This window comes from Coffea arabica, chromosome 1c (genome assembly GCF_036785885.1).
Source record: "Coffea arabica cultivar ET-39 chromosome 1c, Coffea Arabica ET-39 HiFi, whole genome shotgun sequence".
NCBI lineage: Eukaryota > Viridiplantae > Streptophyta > Magnoliopsida > Gentianales > Rubiaceae > Coffea > Coffea arabica.
In genome coordinates, this window is record NC_092310.1 from 17,756,229 (window position 1) to 17,780,885 (window position 24,657).

Consider the following 24,657-nt stretch of genomic DNA (forward strand, 5'->3'; position numbering starts at 1 on the left):
AGGCCTAGCATGATGCAAGCCTTCGGGGTAAAATCCCATTTTCAAACCTGTAAGTGAATTTAGAACTTTGAAATGGAAAGCGTCTCATAAAAATGTGAAAAGTTCAATCTTTCTTTACAACCTCGTCAATGGTCTTAGTAACCATGTTTACAAAATCCCTATATCTCAAGAGACTTGTACTTTGTGACTCTCTAGAGCTCCCTAAACTGAGCTTACGAACTCCTTCCCTAATCCTATCAAAGGCGTCTATGGCTTCCTCTAGCTTCTCATTCTTCTTCTTCTCCCTCCTCAACTGCACTTGGGTATCTTCTAGAACTCTGTTGGCCATTATAAGCTGGGCTTGAGATTCCTCCAATTCTTTCCTTAGCTTCTCCATTTGTTCTTCGGGACTGGCTGGTGATGATTGTCGTCTTGTCCTATCATGCTCCATCATTCGTTTGATCCATTCGTTGTACCCAGGCATAACTGCAGGTGCCATCTTGTTTACCAATTCCAACTGCAAATTCTCAAGTCCTCACAGATTTCCCCAAGCTTCCAATACCATAGTCCGGCACTCGGTGACTGTATTGAGTTCGATGCCTCTCACTTCTTGTATGGTTGGCACTCTCTGCGGGTACCCAAACTGTCTCATAACTCGTTGTGGAATGTACATAACCAACCCGCTGGTACTTGCTAACGGAATGAAGTCAAATTGTATAGTCTTGAAAGCCGGATCCCTTACTTTCGTCCAATCGAGAACCCACTGTACCTTATCTGAAGTTAAAGCATTTAATTCCTGAATGAACACACTAGGAGATGCTACTCGATAGTATCTTATAACCCTTTCTCGGTGCGACTCAACCCAATTTACTGTTGAAAGACATGAACCTAATGGATTTAGCGCTCTTTTTGACAGATGTTCCATTGCCCACATTTGAAGCACCAGGTTGGATGCGTAGAAAAACCCTCTCCTCTTTCGGCATTCCGTAATAGCGGCGAAGATGTCAGCAATGATAATGGGTACTAGAGTGGGAGTTTTCCCTTTAATTCCCACAAACACACTCTGAACCATGTTGATCGTTGAGAAAATAACTTTTCCATGCTTTTGCGGAAACAGGAGTGGATTAATCATGGCTATCCCAAAGGCTTGTACTCGTTTCTCTTCCCACTGCTCTCTACTAATGAAGAAATCCTCGCGGTGGTGATCATAGGCTTCCTTTCCCCCAAATCGCTTGTATAAGAACTCGAGTGGACATGACTTTGCGTCCGGGTGCGGATTCATGCTAAACTGTTTCAACCCTAAGAACCTACAAAATTGTTCTCGGGTGCCATTCATTGGGTATACCATAGGGTGTCCTTTCCCAGGTACTTGAAACAATCCTTCTATCTCCTCCAAGGTTAGGGTTAATTCGCACTCTCCAAACCAGAAAACAGAGCCGTCCGGATCCCAGAACTCGAGCAAAGCTTCGACAATGGCTACATTCGGAGTTATGTTCAGGAGACTAGGTAAATGTCCTATATACGGGAAAAGTCTGTTCACTTCATGTGCCATATTGTTCTTCCAATCTACCAGTTCACGAGGTATCTGATTGAGCATTCTACACGGAGCCATCTGGGGAGGAAATTCACTTTAGTACCTTACCTCAGGATCTTACCCCTTAGGTAATACAGAAATAGTAAACGTGTAAGTCCCATTGGATTAAATATCCGAGACATGTGGCGGCTTATTCCTAAATACGGGATCCCCTACGTGGTATTCCCTTTCTATGGTTTATGCGTGATGCCAGTTTATTAAAAGCAGTAAAATATGCAATTCGAAATGAGACATGACCTAAGGAACCCTTTATCTGCCAGGGTAGGCCTAAAATGGTATGGCATTATTAATTTATGAACGAAATATACCACAATTTTTAAACATGCAATAGCCTATCTACAAGGGTAGGTCCTAAAAGAAAGGTCATGCCAGACCTCTTATTTCCTAACGTTTGTGAATGCAAAGGCAAGAGACAAGGAAAGTTAGTTCAACACATAATCACATAACACGTTGGACAATTAAATGATATAAAAAACAGGAAAAGTAAATAAGGAAAGGGGTGGGAACCCTTCCCTCGTGCCTAGTGTCCCTAGTTCAGGATAAGGTCGACTCTACCCTAGGCAATTCTAATATGGATGCATGAGGTTGGGGTTCACTAATGCATCTAGACTCGATAAGGCTTCGGCTCCCAAACCTTCAGACCTAAAGGCGAAGGGTCATCACTCCCAGGGCCCTTGGTCGATGGCTCGAGTGATCCCTTAGGTAGCGCTATGGGCGCAGCGCACACCATCCGCCTACCCAAGGCGATCGATCCTAATCCTACAAGGCGGTGTGGGAAACGCCGACGAAAATAAAATAAAATGGGATAACAATAAATAAATGTGCACGTATGAAGTGCTCCCTATTTTGAGAGAAAGGGTTGAGAACCAACGCGAGACTCTAAAGGTGACACACACCCCCCCTAAATGCAATGCAAAGCGCGAGATAAAATAAGTAAAACATACATTCAAAAAAACCAATCATACATACATGAGTGAAGGAGTAGTTTGATACGTGCACGAGGCAAAAAGTCCTAAAATAGAAAATGCAATCCTAATATCCAAATGCTATGCATAACAAGGGTAGAAAACGGAAAAGAATGACTAAATCAAATGCTTGGACCCACTTAGGAAGTCCCCAGTGGAGTCGCCAAGTTGTCGCGCCCCACTTTTTGATATAGTGTGAAAGTAGTGTGTATAGTGTGTGTGAACGTGTGTAGAAGTGAAAGCAAAGACCGTGGGATTGTAAAATGCGACGGTTTTGGTCAAGTAAAGTTCAAAAGGGTTTTATGTATGAAAAATGGAGTCGCCACTTAGTATAGAGTTAGGGTGTACCAAGTCACCCAAAAATGATTTTTGTTTTTGAATGAAAAAGTAAACAAACCCTTTTTGAAATCTTTTAGATCTATGTAACCAAAAAAAGGGATCGGGGGTCACGTTTGGTAAGGGAGAAGGCAAAGGCGGAGCCTAAGGCACTCCCTTACCCTAGCCAAAGCTAGTTGCGTGACTTAGCCCCACGTTTCCTAATTTTCTACCCAAGGTATGTATCGCATGTTGGATATGACTAGATGAATGCGAAATGGAAAGGAAAATGCAAACCTAAATCTAAATGTCTCTTATGAGATTTTTGGTCCCAATCACATGGGTTTGTGATGGCCAATAGGAAGAATCTCATAGAGGTCATAGGAAAATGCAAATGAAGACTCAAATATGTGCAAGTGTGAAAATGTATGAAGGATGCGAAATGTAAAAAAAAGGTAAGTGCAAGTGTGCAAATGTGATAAAATAAAGGTGTTCGTGTGTAAATGGATGAAAAATAGAATAGTAGATACATATAAGTGTAATTTTGAGTGCTATTTGTGAGGTGAGAAATAAATAAGTGATAAAAAGATGTTGAGAAAGTGTGGATTGAGAAAATTGAGAAAATGTGGTTAAAAGGTGAAGAGGTGATATAAAAAAGAATGCAAGTGTATGACCCTAAGGGGATGCATCATGTCGGGCACGGGAAGGACTCCTAATTTTACGACTTCAATTTTCCCTTGGATTAGAAGGAAGAACTAGCGTGCTAAGGCTATTTTGTAGCCAAACTCGCTCGTTTCCCTTATCGAAAAGGGGACTCTCAAGCAAATATACCCTATAACTAGCATGAGATGCAAAAACCTAAAATGAAGGGAAAATGGTTCGAGGAGCATGCCAAATGATAAAAACTAAGAAAAATGCATGAAATGTAATGAAACATGCAAGTATGGACTCACAATAGGAGATGGCCTATTGGGTCTAGCATTGGACTAGCCCATTCTATGAATTCCTAACGGATTAATGAGCCACAACTAGCATTGGACTAGTGTGGTGACGTACATTCATCCATCACATTCATCTACGACTATAGAAAGCAAGTAGACATGCCAAACACTCATAAACACATAGCACATAACACTTAGCATGCTCGACTAGATGCAAGAACCTAATAAAGCAAATTAACACATAGCCACAAAAGCAAGCAACCAAGCTAATAGACCTATTACATTTGCTAGCTAGGCACACGTCTTCAATAGGTCTTCATCAAATGCTCCTCCAAGCCCTATCTATTACAAGCCAAGAGGTGTACACATACCCCATAAAAGAATAACTTAACAAAAAGCAAAAGTAAATGAAATAAAGGAACTAAAGAAAGGCAAGGAAAGCAATTTAGACATGCAATTCTCACTTAGCACGTTGGATCACATAGGAGAGACAAAAAGGATAAAAGAAATTATACCTCCCCATTCATGACGTTGATAGAGTAAAAGGACTCAATTTGGACTAGGGTCACCAAAAAAAGGATAACTTAGGCTAAAACCATCAAAGCAAAGGATTAATGCACCAATTTAGTAGTAAAACATATATAAACCAACTTGATTCCACCAACATCGAATCCTTGTTCAATTGCAATTAATTAAAGAAATGCATAATGACCAAGGAAAAATGGAATAACTCATCAAAATTCCCAAATATAGCAACTAATGGGAGCTGAAAACGACTTTAACCAATCATTCAAGTCCAAATGCAACGCTTAAAAACTTCAAAGGTCCAAAAAGCCAAATAACGACTCAAATTACAATCAACTTAGGATTCAATTGCAAGGGATTGGAATGTAATTGGGTCTTTGTGACATTGCTGCAAAATCATAGGGACCAAATTGATTAATTGGCATTAGATAGAAGCCAAGGGGTTGGACTGCAATTCTTGAAGGATTTTTCATGCAAGATTCATGCAAAAGCTAATGAAGAGAATGCTTCTGCAACAACGAGACTATCATTTCTAAAGCCTTTTGTACTATTCCAGCCATAGTTTTGCTTTTCAATTCATTGTCTCAAGTGAAACAAAAATATAATCTTCATCCGAACACAGCCCAACATCCTAATCCAACATCAAACCACAATCTCAAATAAGAAGAACAAAGTTCAACATTCGAATACACAAACAGCAAGAGAAATCTGCATTTTCGGCATACGGTTTCAGCAATGAGACTTGCTGCATTTTCTTTCAACAGCTTTTGCAAACCACTTAACAACGCAAGTAGTTGAAAGAAATTCATGCAAAGCTTTCAGGCAAATACAAAGGGAACAAGCTTCTGCTATGACACAAAACTCTCGGCAGTTAATGAAGTTTTGTTTTTCTGCAAATTCCATCCTTCAAATAAGCTCAGGTGCATCAACCTCGATCCATTGCTACCATTAACCAAAACATTTACCCATCAACTCTCGGCAGTCAAGTCTGATGAGTATCCGGATTTTTAAACAAAAGAAACATACACTACAAGTCTCAGTTATTCACTCGACCAAAGCTAGAATCTGAGTTGCTTAACAGTTAAAAAAAAAATGGCAAGGGACGCAAGTCCTTATAAGTTTCTTGGTCCAGAAATTAAAAATGCAGCAGAGATGGAAATCAGGAAACTTAAAATAGACATGCATAACTGAACCACAAATCACAGATTTTAATCGAACTAAAGCTTCAGCAACAAAACCAGAAATTCTGACATCTAAACACCAACCGACAGGGAAATGAAATCCCAGCCAAACCATACGGCCAATACTTTTTATTTCAAAACTCATGGTCAAAATGCACAAGACAGAAGAAAACAGGAAACCAAAGGCAAGAGAAACCTCAAGGAGTAAACATGACAAAGCTATGGAACAAACCCCACAAATCAGCAGCAAAAGAGATGTCGGTTCATGCATCTTCCTAGCAGAATCCTAGTTGTCTAGACTACAATTTCTGGGTTTCATGCCAAAAGTCTGATCAAGTACCAAATGTCCAACCTGATAATGATTTGTGACAAGGCTGAGGCCAAAAGAAATGAGCCGGAGTCAATCTTCTATGGAACTTCTGGAAAACAAGCCTCCTAGTTTCTTCCTTACGTCGGTCTTCCTCCTGTAACTTCTCTTGCTTTCACGAAACCCTCTCCCTCTGTTTCACTCTCGGTTCTCCTTTCTTAGCCGCTATCTCCTCTTTCTCAGTCTCCAGATTTTTCTTTTCTCCCAGCTCTCCCTGATGAAATCCCGTAGCTTTCTGCTTTTTCTCTCAACCTATGGCCACCTCCCCTCTTAGCTCCTTCACTTTCACTTTCCCCTCAGCCTTTCTTTCACTCAGCCGCCCCCTCTAGCTCTCTGGTTTGCTCTCTTTTCATCCGTTCTTCCCTCCGCTATTTTTCTTTTCTTTTGCTTTCGTTTTGCAGCCGTCAATCCTTACCTCTCTTTCCCCGCTTGCGTCTCTTTCCTTTTATACGGGAATCCATCCTAAACCCTTCAGTCCTTTCTTCTATATTTGCAGCTAAAGGCTGCCTTGAGCCCTTCTTTGCAAGCTGCGACCAAACGTAGCTTACGGCAAACCCCTTTTTTTTTTTAAATAACTTAACAAAAATAAATAAAACAATTAAAGCATATATTTTTTGAATGTTTTTCCTTCTTTTTCTCTTTTTCTAGAAACTCTACGCTAAAACTTAAAAACTTAAAACTAAAAACTAAAAAGTGAATAAAACTAATATGACAAATAAAAACTAAAAATAAATAGCAAATGAAATAGACAACTAAAAGGGAAAAACGAATAAAACTAAAATAAAATAACAACTAAAAGGGCAAAACAAACAATAATGAACTAAAATGCAAACAACCTAAAACAAAAATCATGAAATTAACAAAAAAAAAATCAATAGATAAGAACGCAACATACAAATTATTAAAAATTTGGTGTCTACAGGATTTTCGGGCATCTTCCAATTAGTCACAGCCTCTACTTTCACCGGGTCAACGGAAATTCCCTCATGAGAAATTACGTGCCCCAGAAAAGTAATTTTCTCCAGCCAAAATTCGCACTTGCTGAACTTGGCATATAGTTGATGATCTCTCAGGGTTTGCAAGACAATCCTCAAGTGTTGCTCATGCTCTTCACGGGTCTTGGAATAGACCAGGATGTCATCGATGAAGACCACTACAAATCGATCCAGGTAGGGCTTGAAAACCCTATGCATTAGGTCCATGAAGGCGGCAGGAGCATTGGTCAGTCCGAAGGGCATAACTGCGAACTCATAATGCCCATATCTCGAGTTGAAGGCGGTCTTCGGAATATCCTCCTTTCTGATTAATAACTGGTAGTACCCTTGGCGGAGGTCCAGTTTCGAGAAAACCACCGCTCCTTGCAACTGATCAAATAGCTCATCGATATGGGGCAGTGGATACTTATTTTTAATTGTAATATTATTCAGGCCCCGATAATCAATACACATCCTCAAACCGCCATCTTTTTTCTTTACAAACAGTACAGGAGCTCCCCAAGGAGACCCACTCTCTTGAATGAATCCCCGCTCCAGAAGGTCCTGTAATTGCAACTTTAGCTCCTTGAGCTCGGCAGGAGCCATTCGGTATGGTGTTTTTGAGATGGGTGAGGCTCCCGGTAGCAGGTCTATTTTGAATTCAATTTCTCTTTCCGGAGGTAAGGCTACTAATTCATCAGGAAACACATCCGGAAATTCCTTCACTACGGCCACATCCTCCACTTTCAACTTATCCGTGGGGGTGTTAATCAAAAAGGCCAAAAATCCTTGCGCCCCTCTACTTAGCAATTTCCTAGCCCGAATGCCCAAAATTAAAGCAGATGAGGCTAACCTACCCCTTATATCCAACCTTATGGTCGCCTCACCAGGAATGCGGAATTCCACCACTTTCGTTTTACAATCCAGTTGGGCATTATACCTGGCTAGCCAATCCATACCCAAAATCACATCATACCCCTTAATGACCAGACTTATTAAATCCCCTAACAATCTCTTCTCTCCTACCCACACTTCACAATCCCTATAAACCATACTAGTAACCAAGCGTTGATTCCCCGTAGGCGTACTAACTTCTAGGTCGTATGGTAAACTAGCAGGTTTTATATCAATGCCACACATGAAATCAGGGTTAACAAAAGAATGAGTGGCACCAGGATCAATTAAAACTTTGGCAAAACGGTGGAAAATAGGGATCGTACCTTCTACGACCTCTGAGGAATCCGGGACCTGTCGAGGCTCTATTGAATATACTCTAGTTGGAACTTTAGGTTTTGCCTCATTCCCCTTATTCGGTCCCGTATTGGTCTTGGATGTGGTTTGAACTCCCCTTCCGTCTTGCGTTAAGAGTGGGCAAGTAGCAAGCTGGTGGTCTGCGCTTCCGCAACGTAGACATTTACCTCCCTTCTTCCAGCAATTGTCTTCCGAGTGATTCGGCTTTCCGCAGTACCCGCAAGGTCCACGGGACGCCGAACCTGAACCTTTTTGGAAGTTTCCACCTTGGCCTCTCCCGGCTGGGCCGCCCCTAGACTGAGCCCCCCTGCCGGAATCTGACTGTCATCCACCTCCAGCTCCGCGTCCAAACTTGGAGGGAGTACTTTTGTCCCCTTGTCCAGAGCTGCTTCCAGGAAGCCCCGCTTCTTCGCCTGGAAGTTTCGAACTTGCAATCGAGCACTCTCTACCCTTTGAGCCTTTTCTACGACCTCGCTAAAAGCATTGATTTGAGCCACTGCGAGGTCCTTCTGGATTTCGACGTTCAAGCCCTGGATGAACCGCCTGATTCGCCGTTGCTCTGTCATGATCAGCTCAGGCGCAAATTTGGACAAACGGGTGAACTGGCTCTCGTATTCCGCCATCGATTGAGTTCCTTGGCGGAGTCGGATGAACTCGTCTTCCTTCCTTTCCTGAACTAAAGGAGGGAAGAATTTCGCGTTAAATTCTCGGATGAAATTCACCCAAGTCTTGGGCGTTTGCTCCCGTTCCCATTTTTGTCGTATTACGTTCCACCAGAAACGGGCCGCCCCTTCGAACTGGAAAACGGCAAAAGTCACCTGCCATTCATCGGTGTAGTGCAAGGCCGTAAAAATATCAACCATTTTCTCGAGCCATCGCTTGGCAACATCCGGATCAGGTCCCCCAATGAATTTGGGTGGAGCAAACTTTTGAAAACGTTCGAGAGCTCTGTCTTCGTTCTCGATGTGGTTACTAGGGTTTCCGGGGTTTCCAGGATTAGGGTTTGTATTCTGGCCTTGTTGCTGCACCACTTGTGCTAGCAAGTTAGTCATTTGCTGCATAGTGGCAGCGATTTACACATTGGGGTCAGGGTCAGGTCCCGTAGAAGTTTCCCCAATACCCCTATCCGGTGTGGGTTGTCTATTTCCGCGCCCACGTCCCCGTCCACTACGTGTTCCTTCCATACTTTATATGATCTAGGCAATGATACTAAACCAATATAAAACAAAGCATGTAAGTAAAATCCAAAACTTTTCCAAACAAATATGTACATTCCAAACAAGGCAAACAACACACATATATACAAGCAGTCAAGTCAAGTTCAGTCAAATCAAGTACAAAACATGGACAATCCCCAAGGGAATGGCCTCAACAAAAGAAATATACACGTAGCTAATGTAGACGTACAAAATGATTAGCTAAGGCCCTACTCCCTATCCACCCTATATACAAGACCAAAACTATCCACAACAACTCTAGGAGTCGTAACTTAGACCGATGATGAGCTATGAGACCCACCCGACGGAGTGGATCCAACCCCAGCCTCAGACCCCGCACAGGAGTCCTCGTCGCTCACGCCTTCGACCACCTCGGCGCAAAGGTTCAGGATCGAAGCAGCTCGATTCTTTACCTTGCGAGCTCGCTTACTCTCGCGCTCTTGGACCTCCTTCAGCTGAGCGCAGAGGTCATCAACCCTATCCTCTGCCTCAAGTACGTCGTACTTCAGACCCTCAATGCGCTCAGTCTGTCTCTTATTGGCCGCCCTAAGCTGAGTCACCTCGGCCTCAAGTCAAGCATTCTCTCCAGCCAACTCCTTACGCTCCTGGTCCACTGCAAACACGAGAGCGTTCGGATAGGCATACGTATGTTTACACTGTGACGGCCCCACCTCCCCCTAAGGCGAACCAGAGGGTTCGGCGGGCCGCCTGCCTAGCTCGCGCCAGGACTCAAACCTTAAAGCGATAAAAACCAGAAAATCCAAAAGAGTACCTTATATACTATATACAAATCCCAAAAGAGTTATAATTACATTCTCCAAAAGTATCGAGTCAAACCACCAAAACAAAAACAAACATCCTAACTGTTCAACTATTACAAGCCAAACTAACTATACTAGTATACGAGCCAAAAGTCCCCGCGTCGGCCCCTGCTAAGGAAAACAAATGGAATGGGGTAAGCTATATGCTTAGTAAGTAAACAGGGGCGAAAGCATAAATTTCACGTAACAGTTACACAATAAGAGTAAAGCAAAAGCAGAAAAGTAACATCACATAATAAGGATACAGGTGGCTCCAAAGCCAACTCATGTGCCATGCGTGATCTCCTGCCGACACTCCGTCGACCGCAAATAATAGTCCGTAGAACTTAACTTGTACACCCACCGACACCTTATCACCCTCACTGGCCAGTCACCTCACAAACTTGCCCGGGCGAACGAAATCACAAACTTGAGCTTGAGTCACAAGCTCGGGTCACAAACTTGGTCACCTTCTCGGTGAACCGGATTTACAAAATTGGTTCATAACATGAACCTACAAACTTGGTGACCTCAGACTAAGTTGGACTGCCTTCGACCAAGCCCTAACCGGCTCGAATAGTCCAACCAGGTCAAGAGTTCGCCCCAAACTCACAAACTTCACAAAATTATTCAAAATCACAAACTTTGCAAACTTCACAAACTTTATTCGAAAGTCGCCCCGAGCCACAAGCTCAAGGGTTTTGGTTCCAAAAGGTTCATATACATATGCCAAGTACAATTATACATTCAAATTAGGGTTTAGGTCGAGTGCGATAAAGTACACCCTCGCCTAAGTGCCCTTTTCACATATCTCAAACACATAGCAAAGAAAACATACCAAACTGGCCTGAATACTTACACAAAATACCAAAAGCAGTACAAGAGCAAAATCGCTTCGCGCGTGTTCGCTAGTAGTGGGCCCCACCGGCTCCGCCTAGCTCACCGCTGTCTGAAATAGAAGATTGCATCACATGATGTCATAAACGGCCACTAACGTGCCCAAAACAAATAAAACAGCAACATCGGCACACGCAAGTACGGAAAGGGCACACGCACGCGTGCGGAAACGGCAAACGGCAGATTTGATACTCATTTCTAGTTCACCCATAAGTTGAGCTACGAATATCGGATTAAGGCGGATGAGATGCCAAATCGAAGCTTAAAGGATGAACAACAACTGTTATGAAGACATCCAGAACTGAAACTGGAGGCTTCAGTCCCAAATGAACCAAACACAATCACTTACGAAATCTGGCCAATGCACAAATGGTCAGTTTTGAGTACGAACTGTTTTCTATGCTACACATGGTCAAAAGAGCTGAAAATTGGCAGTTATATAGTTCATTCCAAATGGAACAACTTTCATGAAGGTCGGCAATCCAAATTCGGAACGGAAATTGGTCATCAGGACCAAAACAGATTTCTGGTCATTTTCACGGGCAGGCCTTGTTTGCTCGGCTATATCTCAGGTTTTATAAATCCGATTCATGAAATTCCAAGGGCGTTAGAAAGCTCTGATATAGGGCTATAAGTTTGGTGTTTTGGTCAGAAGCCCAAACAGCTTGTAACTCAGTCAAATGTGAAGCCAAAGTTCCAGCCATAAACTTTCCAAAAACGTACTAGAATCACAAACCGTATTTGACCTCAATATGCGGTAATGGCACCAAATTCACTACGGTTATCGGATGGGGGTGTAAGACCCACCGTTTCGAAGCTAAGGAACAGGGGAACAACAATGTAGAAGGCCACTCAGTCCAAATCCTAGCACAACTAGGTCAAATATGCAAAATACAAATCCAGAATTACCAAAACAGGTTTGCAAATCACATAAAACTGTAATGACTATAACTTAGTCTATACAAGTCCAAATGCCGAAATTCCAAAGGCATATGTTAGATAAGACATCCAGCTACATTTCATTAGAAGAGACCAACTTCAAAATCCAAACTAATTCCAGCCAAAATAGCCAAATACCAACGCAGTTTTCGCATTCTGACCAAAGCAGAACAGCTACAGTAATTTCGTCATATCTCATTCTACATTAATCCAAATGACCTGAAATTTTGTAGGCACCTCAAACACATCAATACCTACAACTTTCATGTTTTGAACAAAGTCAAATTCTGCCTCTAACCCTATGATCCAAAACCGGACAGAATTGGGGATTTAGGAACCCTAACTTTTCAATTTTCACACCAAATCCAAAATTGGTTGCATTTATCCACATTTCACACTCACTAGAGTCATTATAGGCTATTACCATTCATCATATTCAACCACACCATCATAATCCAATTAAACCAGGAAAATCATCATAAATGGAAAACTTCACCAAATCACTTCAAACCAAGATTAAAACCAGAAATTTCAGCACTCTTATCACTAATAAGCACAACATAAGCATCATTAGGTGTAGTAGGGTGTTTCAAGCTTCACTTACCAAGAACCAAGAGAGAGGAAGATGTTGGGCACCTTAGACCTTCAAACAAACTTCACCACAACCCTTACTAGCACTAGAAGATAAGATTTTATGGAGTGAAATCTAGTCTAAGCTTTTGTTTATGGAAGATTGAAGCTTATGGAAGCTTGAGAGATGGAAAATTTCCTCCCTTCTTTGAGCTTAGAGAGCCGGCCACCAAGGAGAGAAAAATGGTGAATTTTGAATGATTTTTGAGATATTTAACCTTTGGTCAAAAAAGTCAAAATTGTGAATAGTAATTCTTAAAGTCCAACCAATCATATTGTGACACTTGTCACACTCATTAATGCATTCTTATCTTCCTTTTCTCTCTCACATCACTCACTTCACACACTCTACTTATCTCTTAACACCCGATAAATTTTACACAGTATCCGGAATTTAACCTAATTGGCCGAATTTTTCCGAACTTTTCGCACTAGTGGGTCCCACGTCCGATATACGTTCTTAATTTCTCAAAAACTAACTAATACTAGAAAAATCATCTAAAAACTCTATTTACTCAATAAAAATTATCTGAGGCATTTTCTAATAAAGAAAATGTAGGAAAACGGGTTTTCAATCTTAACCGGAACTTAGGGTTTAAATCTTAATCCCTACTTAGGGTTTTCGAAATACTCCCAAAACCAAACGTTACCGCCCAATTAATGAATATATCAACGTAGAACGAACTGGGGCCTCACATACACTCACACCGTCGGAGACGGTTAAACGGGCTCCAGCGCACGACGGCCCCTCCTGGCCGTATCTGTTACGGAATCACTGGGAGTGCTCCGCGAGGTCGCTCGCCTACAGAGTCACCACTCGGTCCACTAGATCCGTCCATCCTACACCAAAAGAGCAATTAACCATAAATAATCTTAAAGGCCATAAACAATAAACCCTCAAATCAAGCATTCCTATAACACCCAGGCTAATTCAAACCTAGACCTTCCCCTAAGACGAACCAAAGAGGTTAGCGGACTGCCTGCCCAGCTCTCGCCAGGACTAATGGTGCAGTTTAGAGCGATCTATTTCGTTCCGGAACTTATAAACGCGTGTAAACAAATCAAAATGGCAAAATAACCCAAAATACACAAAATGAAATCCGGAGTCGGCCATGAATAGTAACCGACCCGTCAGAACCCCATCAAACATCAAAAACACATATACACTTGACATTTTGCAATTACAAGCCACAATGGCATACAAAAGTAATCCCAAAGTTACTACATGTTTGGTTTGCCAAATTAAAGTGAAAACGGCCCTAAAGATACATTTAGGGTCCCACTTCATATACAATACGAAAGAGATATTCATCTAGTTCATTCAGCAACCAACTAGCAAGAATCATTCCAAAAGTAGTCATATGCCTGTAAGGAAAACAAAAGGAATGGTGTGAGCTAATTGCCCAGTGAGATACTATCACTTAAGCAACCAAGTTCATGTAATCATACAGCTTTTCATTTCAATTTGCCAAAAGTAAACAAAGGCACACATTAATGGTGGTAATAAAAGGATACGGGTGGCTCTCAAGAGCCCTTTTCCCTCGTTTGCATTTCTTGATCGGACGTCATTGACTCTCCGTCAATGTTCAAAATAACCAACCGTAGACCCCACTTTACTTCCATTCCTTCCACCTAACATTCCCCTACCGGGCCCGAACTCCAAACACTTGCACTTTGGTATTACTCGAGTAAACCGGAATCGAGAGTCTCTCATACTACAAGATTCCATATACCATTGCCCCAAGGCACATTAATTGGCACGACCAAGCCCTCACCGGCTCGATTCAATCAATTACCAATGGGGTTGTGCTCAAGGATAACAATTGTAGTCGTTGGAGACTCGTCCAAACGACACCAAATAATGTATTTCATTTCATATAACATTTCACATAACATTCCAATAACTTTCCAATAACATGCGAAACAATAAGTGAAAGTGATAAAGTACACTCTCACTTCAATTAATTAACATTCAACATCTCAAGTTCAAGTATCAAAGTCATATAATAACACACAAGTGAGTAGTACACTCACCAAGCTCACAAATGTGGTTTCATGCACTTCCGTCAAAAGAACGTTGTGCACCACGGTCACATCCTAAAACATGCAAACAAATACCATGAGACTTGATAACGAGTCATAAACCAAGGCCAAACATGACCCCAATAGGGTTCCATAAGCATATACAAACATTAAAGGAAACCAGAAATTTCGGAAATGTAACTAGCTTTGGCCTTGAAAAAAAAAACAGTTTTTGTCCTCATTTTGCGGTAACGGCACCAATTTCATTATGATTATCGGATCAGGGTACAAGACCCACCATTTCGAAGCTAAAAGACAGGGCTACAACATCACAGAAGGTCACTCAACCCAGTTTTGAGTGTAAACAGGTCAAAAATGCAAGATACTACATCAAAAACGTAAAACAGATTCACCAAAACGCATTCTAGCGGAAACATCATAAATCAGGCTCTACAAGTCCAAATCTAGAAATTCAAAAACCATCTGAAAGCTAAGAAACAGGGCTAAATTTCATCCGAAGGCCTCAACAACCAATTCGGAAGAAATTCCAGCCAAAACAACCAATTACAGGCGCAATTCTTACATTCGAGTAAAACCAGAACAGCAATAGTAATTTCGACTTTTCTCATTCTACTCAACTCCGATTGACCTGAAATTTTGTAGGCACCTCTAAAATGTCATTCCCTACAACTTTAATGTTTTAAGCCAAGGCTAATTCGGCCTCTAACTAGGAGCTAAAAATTCGGGCAGAATGCTCCCTCAAGAACCCTAATTTTCTGAAATTTCTTCCAAACCAGAAATTGGTTGCAATTAATCACTTTTTCCACCTCCTAGAGTCATTATATACCATTTCTAATCATCATAGATAGCCACACAATCATGCTTATATTAAAACAGAAAAAATCCCCAAAAATAATAAAACTTCATCATTTCAACCACAAATCAAGAAATAACCCATAAACTTGCATCTCATACTACCACTAAGCATGATTTAAGTATCAATTAAGGGAGGAGGGTGGTTCTTCACAACTTACCTTAAAACAAGAGAGAGAGAGCTATTGGACACCTTAACTTTCCAAATAACTTCACACAACAACTCACCAACACCTCCTTAAGTGGTTTTATGGAGCAAAATCAAGGTTGGATTGTTGGTTTTGATGATTTGGAGCAAGCTTGAAGAATTTTCTTCCTTGTGCTTAGTGTAAGAGAGAGAGAAAGAGAGCAAGAGAGGGCCGCCTACCATGGAGGATCTTTTGATGATTTTTGGGTCATTTTTGGTTTATTTAAGTCAAATGGTAAGACCATGAATAGTGGTCTTAAGGTAAATCCACTCAAATGGTGACACTTGTCACCTTATTTAATGACTTGCCTAACTTTTTGTCTCTCATACACCTATCCAATTGGTACCTCTAAATATCTCATAACACCTGGTAAATTAATTCCAGTATCCAAAACTTAACCTAGTTGGCCGAATTTTTCCGAACTTTTCGCCCTAGTGGGTCCCACATCCGGTATACACTCTTAATTTCTCAAAACCTATTCGATACTAGAAAAATCATCTAAAAAGTATATCTGCTCCTTAAAATTATCTAGAATTTTTCCTAAGCACAAAAATGCTGAAAAGAAGCCATGAAAAATAATAAAACCTAGAAAATGCAAAAATACGGGTTCTCACAAACTGGGTGTCGACCTCTGCATAAGAAATGTAGATCTTGGTTTTAGCTTCGAAATGGTATAAAGTGCATCCAAATCCGAGTCCCGTATCTTTAGTTATGATCAAAACAAGATCGGTTGTCAGAACTGCCTTCGAATTTGGACAGTTCTGACAGGAATGTTTGGACCCATTTTCCTCCATACTCTGTATTGATTCAGCTTTTGGTCCAAACATAAAAGTTGTAGCCTTATGTCTTAGCTTTCTAACGCCTCTGGAATTTCTTGAATCTGATTACTGAGCCATGAGTTACGGTCTTTCAAACAGGGCCTATTTGGTAACCCGAAATGAAATGGCTGGAACTATTTTGTGCATTTTTGACCAATACCTATTGAGATCTGGGTTGAGATGTCTAAATAAAAGCTGTAGCCCTTCCATGTAGCTTCGAAACGGTGTCTCGCTCACCTTGATCCGATATTCCTAGCCTAACTTTTGATCAAAACGGTTTGAGATGGCAGATTTGGCTGTTTCCATTTGCCGTTCCACGAGCGCGTGTCCATTTTGCCGTTTCCGCACTTGCGTGTGCCGATTTTGCCGTTTTGCTTGTTTTGGATATGTTAGTAGCCATTTGTGATATAATGTGATGCAATCTTCTATTTCAGACCGTGGTGAGTTAGGCGGAGCCGGTGGGGCCTACTACTAGCTAAACGCACGAAGTGATTTCTGCTCTTGTACTATTTTTGTGTTTTGAGTAAGTATTCAGGCCATTCTTATGCGCTAGTTGCTTATGTGTTATGATTTATATGAAAAGTGTACCTAGGCGAGGGTGTACTTTATCGCACTCAACCTAAACCCTAATTTACCCACGTATTTGTACATGGCATATGTATATGAACCATTTTGGAACTAAAACCCTCGAGCTTGTAGCTCGGGGTGACTTTTGGGTAATTTTGTGAAGTTTGTGAGTTTGAGGTCAATCTCAAGACCTAGATGGACTATTTGAGCCGGTTAGGGCTTGGTCGAAGTCAGTCCAGCCTAGTCTGAGGTCACCAAGTTTGTGAATCCGGTTCACCGAGCATGTGAACCAAGTTTGTGAACCGAGCTTGAACCAAGCTCAATTTCGTTCGCTCGAGCAAGTTTGTGAGGTGACTGGCTAGTGAGGGTGATAAGGTGTTAGGTGGGAGTACAAGTGGAGTTCTACGGACCTTGTTCATGGTCGACGGAGTGTCGACAGGAGGTCACGCATGACAAATGACTTGGCTTTGGAGCCAACCTGTATCCTTCCTTTGTATTGTTACTTTTGCACTTGACTTGACACTTTTGTGAAATAGTTGTTTATCTAAATGTGAAATTTATGATTTTACCCCTGTTTACTTACTAAGCATATAGCTTACCATGTTTCCTTTGTTTTCCTTAGCAGGGGATGACGTGGGGAACTTCTTGGCACATTCACTAGTATAGTTAGGTCTGTTTGTAATAGTTGGACAATTAAGATGTATGTTTTTTTTGTTTTGATGGTTTGTATAAGGACCCTCCTTAGGGTCTACTTCCTACTGGTTGTTATCACACTGTAGTATAGTGGTTTGACCAGACACTTTTGAAGATGTGAATAGAACTTTTGGCGGTTGTATATAGTATATATAGTACTCTTTGGTTCATTATAGTTTTATTAGCTTTGTGTTTCGAGTCCTGGCGCGAGCTAGGCAGGCGTCCCGCCGATACCCTAGGGTTCGCCCTTGGGAGAAGCGGGGCCGTCACAATGATTAAATGATTAAATGTTTAAATACTACTTGTACATGAATGTAAGTCTTTTGGCTGAAATGGTTCCTTGCCCTTCGTTGCTAGTCGACTAGAGCCAGAAGCGGACTTGGTCGGGCGATTGGTGATCCTGGGTTAACATTTGGTATGCTCGAGTATGACCACGAAATCTGGTGGAGACTGGCCAGTGTCCAGTTGGGGGAAAATGAAATGAATGAATGAATGGCAAGAACAATGGAGGAGTTTTCACTTACAAATGAAATTATTTTTAGTGCTGGAGGAATAAGGAAATGGTTGGTGGAATGAATGAACGAAGGGCTTCATGCGAGCATGTATCCTTTTAATGAATGTATTATCATTACTTTATATTGTAAATGTTTTCTAGATTACTTGTTATTACATGATTAATGTCCTTGTTTAATTATTTGGCTATGTGTATGGAACTTCACTGGGCTTTTAGCTCATTCCGTTAGTTTTGTTTTCCTTACAGGGAATGCGAGTGAGGGCGTGAGATTTGTGTAGACTAGCTTGGACTAGTTCTTTTGAATTTTGTTTTTTTGGTTTTCTCGCACTAGTGCTCGGATAGGGTTGGAAGTATTAAGAACTAAGAACTTTCATTTTTTTTTGGGATTGCATTACTTTTGAGATCGAAATGAATGTAAGTATATGTTCTAGCTTGGAATTTGTTATTTCACTTTTCCTCGAGGTTATATCTTATTTTGGTTTGAAGAGAGTGATCGAGTCCTGGCGAGAGTTGGGCAGGCGGTCTGCCGAACCCTTTGGTTCGCCTTAGGGGGAAGTGGGGCTGTCACAGGTGGTATCAAAGCCACTTTGCGTGGTCTCTGCGCGGAGTGAGTTTGGGCCAAGTGGTGTATGGTCCTGATTTCATGAATAAGTATGAAGGACTAAGTGCTCTTTTGAGCATAAGCTATGAATCATGAATTGTTATAGGTGTTAAATCTTTCTCATGGTACTTGAAGATAATAGATATGTACATCAGATAGGAATCTCGATTGTAGATAATTTACTCTTGGGACTGGCCAGCTCGAGTGGTGAATTACCTCGGATTCCTGTACCCGAGTACGGGGGAGTTGAGGGCAATACTAAGAACTTGTGATCTTCATTTCGGGGAACAGGAATGGGCTAATGTTTGGTGAGAGCAAGTGCAAGGGGTCAACGGACATCTAGTTCGGATAGTAAGAGAAATGAGATATCGGACGGGAGAATATTTTAACTGAGTGTGGTACGGCATGTCATGATTTCTTCTTGTTTCGCCCCTGTATTGTTATTGTATGTATTTGGCTTGTGGTATGTTAATACTTATGTGTATAGTATTTGCCGTACTTGATTTTGTTTTTGTTCAACATGATATGTAGCTTTGTGAATTTGGTGTGTTATATTTTGTTGTTTTAGTCAATTTACTTTGTTACATACTAAATCACCTTTTGAAAAAAAAAAGAGAGAGAAAAAGGGTATGGAGGGGAGACGTAGTCGCGGACGTGGAGCAAGTCGGGGCCGTGGGGCTAGGCAAGCTCAAGAACCAAGAAATGAAAGTGAAACAGCAACTGAGCAAGATCGTGTGTGATACCCCAACTTTTAGGATCATCTTTTGTTTAGTCTCAAAGAGGATATTACGGTTTCTTTAGTTTATTTTTATTTTAAACCATTATTTTGTTTTAAAGAAGAAACTAAAGTTATTTCTTTGGGTTTGATTTAAAACCTTATTTTATTTTAAAAGACTAGAAACCCTAAACGTTTAATCAAAACCCTAGTTTCACTTGTGGCTGACCGTTTTCTCAAATTTCTCATATTTTAACCGAAACCCTAAATTCAATTTATGGAATTGGAAAACCCCTCACGTTTTTCTTAAAAATCCCTTTTTATTTGGAACTTATGATTTTATAATAGCCCTACCACCCAATCATCCCACAATAAGTACAAATGAACATGAAAGTAAAGGTTTTCCCTTTCCATTTTTAAGTTAGAGCGAATTAGGGTTTTCATGTCTTTTCATAGTGTGATTAATCGGTACGGGATGTGTACTAAATTTGATGATTTAGAGTGAGTTTTAGATGAGAAATAATGTGTGATTAGAAGTGATAATAATAAGTTAGTGATTAGAAGGTAAAAACCCTAGTATACGCGATTTAAGAAAAATCGGTTCAAACCGACGAGTATCGATCACTACCGATTGAACACACCACTGGACCACCACTTCCCTACCACCACATACCCTTGATATTGTAGCAAAATATCTCCCTCATCCTCAGCCTTATAGCCGAAATTATTGACCCAAAATGCAAGGAAAAGAAAACAAAATTTTAGTTGGTTTTGGTGGTGACAAGTGTTGGCCACCTATGGTTCCTTGACCAAGCCAATTTTCTTTGCTTCTTATCTTCACATTGGCTCCATTTCTTCACCATTTTCCCCTGGTTTGGCCGAGATTAAGGGAGAGAGAGAGAGAGAAAGAAAAACAACTTCAATCCATCTTGAGTTTGAACCATTTGAGTGAAAACAAGAAAAACTAAACCGATTAATCACTAGTTTGGAAGATTGGGAAGCTTAAGGAACCAAAAATTTCAAGGAGAAGTGGAGGATCACTCTTGCAAGCTCTTGTCTTGAGGTATAATGGCTGACCACCCTTTCTTTCTCCATTACTCATGATTAAGTTGGGTATTAAGTTTAGAATTGTGCTTGTGATGCCTATTTCAAGTGGTTTTGATGACTGGAGCGATGAATTTTAAGTTAGGGTTTTGATTGATTTACTTATAATTCCTTCTAGTTAGGTTTTATATGGTATATAATCTTGTAAAGGAGGAAGTAGTGGTGGTTTTAAGGTAAAAATGTGACTTATAGCTTGAATATAACAAAATTCCATATTTCTGGGAATTGTAGCTTCCGTTCTGTGTGGTTCCAGATCATTATGTTACAGGCTGAATTAGGCTTAGAACAAAACATTAAAGTTGTACAGAATGATATTTTATGGTTGCCTGCAAAATTTCAGCTCAATTGGAGTAACGTAGCCTGTGAAAAGATGAAAATACCCTGACTGCCATTGGAGTAAAGTCAGTGGACAGTTTTGACAGTACACTAAGTTTGTTGCGTTTGTTCACCTTGATACGTACTGAACTAGCTTTTAGTCAAAACATGAAAGGTTTAGCCCTATGTTTCAGATTTCCAACGCAACTGAAAAAACCTCAATCGGACTTTGGTAACCTGAGTTATTATCGTTTATGCATAATGCAGTTAACTAGATCGAATGTGAGATTTTGGTTCTGTAATCCGGACTTTTGACCTAGATACACTATGAACTGGACTGAGTAGTCTTCATCAAAGTTGTAGGCCTTTGTTTTAGATTCAAAACGGTATCAATTGTACCCCAATCTGATAACAGTAACTTCGACTGTGCTCGTTACGCTAAGAGACGGAAAATCTGTCTTTAGATTTATGCCTTACATTTCATTTCCGGACATGTACCTAGTTTAATTTTGTATTTGTATGACATTGAGCCTATTGAACGGCTATTGAAATGAGGTTATTTGATGTGTGACTTTGGGACTGTTTGAGGAAAATATTGAAGCCATAAATGGCTGGAAAATAGGTAAACACAAGGGGCATGCCGCCAAATTTTCACTAGAGATATAAACTAGCATTTGGAGTTCTAGTTCTGTCTTTTGCAAATTTGACTTGGATACACTGAAAAATGGGTTGAGGTATCTTCATTCAAGTTGTAACCTTTTGTCTAAGCTTCGAGACACTACCTAGTACATTTTGATCTGATAACCACAACTCCAGTTATGGGCAAAATCGTATAACCCGTTTTGTACCATTTTCATTTTCACGCACGTGCACGTGCATTTCTCAACCGTTTTTGCCATTTTGGACCGTTTAGGTCTACTTTTGTGATTTTGTTACCATTCCGGCCGTTTCGGCCAATTTCGACATTCTTTTGGCCTCAACGTCGTTTTTGACGGTTTTTTATTATTTTTGACCGTTTTCGATTGTTTTCGATCGTTTACGTTATAAACTGCTATTGTATGGCTGTTTCACTTATGTGTGTATATAATCTATCAATACATACTGTGAGGCTTTTGACGGTGACGGTCAAGCTCAGTAAATTGTATTTTTTTCGTGCCAAGCATTATCAAGTGAGTAATTGGGTTGTTATTGATAAGAAATTGTTAAAGTGCTTTGTATATGTTAAATGGGTACTTAGGCGAGGGTGTATTTTATCTCATTTGACCTAAGCCCATCCTTTGTTTTGATTTCATATGTGAGAATACATGCCTTATGTTGAGTATCACTCTTTTACTGTGTGCTGATGAGGGTGATTACATGACTTGAGTATCACCCTTTTGCCGTGTGCTGATGGGGGTGATTTCATGACTTGAATTGAACCCCATTTGCTGTGTGCTGTTTGGGATAAGTACTTTGTTGTGTACTTTGTTGAGAGATACCATCTATTGAGAGATCGGATATCTCAGGGCTTGGTTCCAGCCCGGTTCCAAGGGTAGACGAACTATTCGAGCCAGCCGGGGCTTGGTCGAAGATAGTTCCATGCTAAACTTGGGATTTAGTTCTTTGTAAAGCTTTGACAAAAGCTAAGTTATTTTGTTTCGCTCGAGCTGCTGTGTGCTGTTGACTGGCCAGCGGGGATTGATAAAGTGAACGGGGAAAGTTAAGTGGAGTCTACGGACCATGAGTACTTTGGTTGTCGGAGTGTCAACAGGCGTTCAAGCTCGGGGAATTGAACTAGCTTAGGAACCACCCATATCCTACCATTGTGATGTTATTTTTCTGTTATTGATGTGAAATATCCTGATTTACTTGTTTAATTATGTGAGTTTACATTTTTACCCCTGGTTATTCGCTAAGCATATAGCTTACCCCTTTCCATTTGTTTTCCTTAGCAGAGGGCCGACGCGCGGATCGCTCGGGCAGGTGTTAGACTTTTGAACTATAGAATAGTTGAACTTGTACTTGTTATAAGTTGGTAAGTAAGATGTATATAGTTGTCATGGTGGTTGTAGTTATCAACTTTTCTAGGGTTTACTTTCTGGTACTCGTGATATGTAATTCTTGGAGAATTGGATGTAATATTTGGGATTTATCTTGTAATTCATTTGAGGACTGTAGTGAATTTTTACATGAAAATTTACAGAGGAATAGCCCTTATATGGTAGTGTAATACTGCCAAATTGGGTGCCATTCCGAGTCCATTTTGATGCCAACTAAAGTACCAAAACTCAAGTTTTAAACCTGGAAAATCTTTGTTCTATGAGGAAATTTAGCATCTTTGAGCCGTTATATCGTGGTATTCAAAACTCCAATTCTTGTTCCACTTATTGTGTTCAAAACTTTGATTGTAAATCTAGTTGATATCCAAATTTCAGAGGCTAGTTCACATTGTGTGAATTTTGCCAAATTTCCAAACTTTGCCGAAAATCAACCCAAATCTGTCTTGGCATTCCAAAATAGCAACTTTGAGTCAAATTTTGAATATCTTCCATTTGGAATCATGGAAATGTGTCTTCTAGGAACTTTTAGTACTTTGAAATTAGTTTTCAACGGTACTAAGTTTTCAAATTTTGGACTTGTAGAGAGTGAGATACAATTTTTCAAAGTACATATAACAAATCTGAAAATTTCTAACTTAAAGGAAATGGAGTTTTTCAAACTCTCTCTTTTCCTTTGATATCACTTGATCGTTTTACACTTGATTTCAAAGATGAAAACCTTCACCTTTGAGTCTCGATTTATGAGTAATTAAGGCTCATTTTTTATGAGATTTTCTTAGATTGTACTCTAGTACAATCTTCTTCGATAATTGGGGTTTCTAAGTAGTAGTTCGTTATTATTTGCTCAGGCACACAAGAAGACCTTCAAGAGGATCCCCCGATGGATGCTTGAACCTTCGAGTGACAATTTCTCCTTTGTTTATTTGGTGAGTGTCAAGTGTATGAGTACTTGATACATGTTCAATTATTATAATTGATTGGAGATTTTGAAAATGGAGGCGAGTGTGTACTTTACCACACTCGTTCTCATTTGAAATGAATGACTCATGATTGAAATGAAATGAATGAATTATGAATGACTTGATTGAATGAGATGAATGATTGAATGCTTGAATGAAATGAAATAGTATGCTATGGCTGCATACGTCGTTGGAGTGAATCTCCTCGACTCACAAATGTTACATGGGGGACGCCCAAACTCATATGCCGACCTTGGGACTTCAGCCGGCATGGGCTTGGTCGGGAACCTCGGTGAGCCATGAGAATAACATGATAAGCTTGATCTATTAGAGAGATCTTGCTTGGCCTACTCGTGCAGTAGCGCCTTTATCGTCGTTCGAGCCCGATGGGAGGTTGTAAGGTGGACGGACATGAGAAGTAAGTGGAGTTCTACAGATTGGAGATACCGACCCAGTTGACGGAGAGTCTCCACAGGAAGGTATACGATTGAGACCTGGCAAAGCAAGTGGAACATAGCTCCTGAGAGCTACCATATTCTTGAAATATTTCTGTTTATATTTCACTTGAATTGTAAATTACTCGATTATTATCGTTTTCCTTGCTAATTGGGATTGTTATTTGGACAACGTGCTTGCATGTGTGTTTTTTGATCTCATGAGCGATTGCTCACCCC

At 40.6% G+C, this 24,657-nt stretch overlaps 1 protein-coding gene across 1 annotated transcript; it reads right to left on the reverse strand.

Annotated features, from left to right (window-relative positions):
- Positions 1 to 514: 514 nt before the first annotated feature.
- On the reverse strand, positions 515 to 1,591 carry LOC140004774 (uncharacterized). The gene has a single exon (XM_072044921.1). The coding sequence runs from the start codon at positions 1,589 to 1,591 to the stop codon at positions 515 to 517; it is 1,077 nt and encodes a 358-aa protein (XP_071901022.1).
- Between the last annotated feature and the right edge of the window lie 23,066 nt (positions 1,592 to 24,657).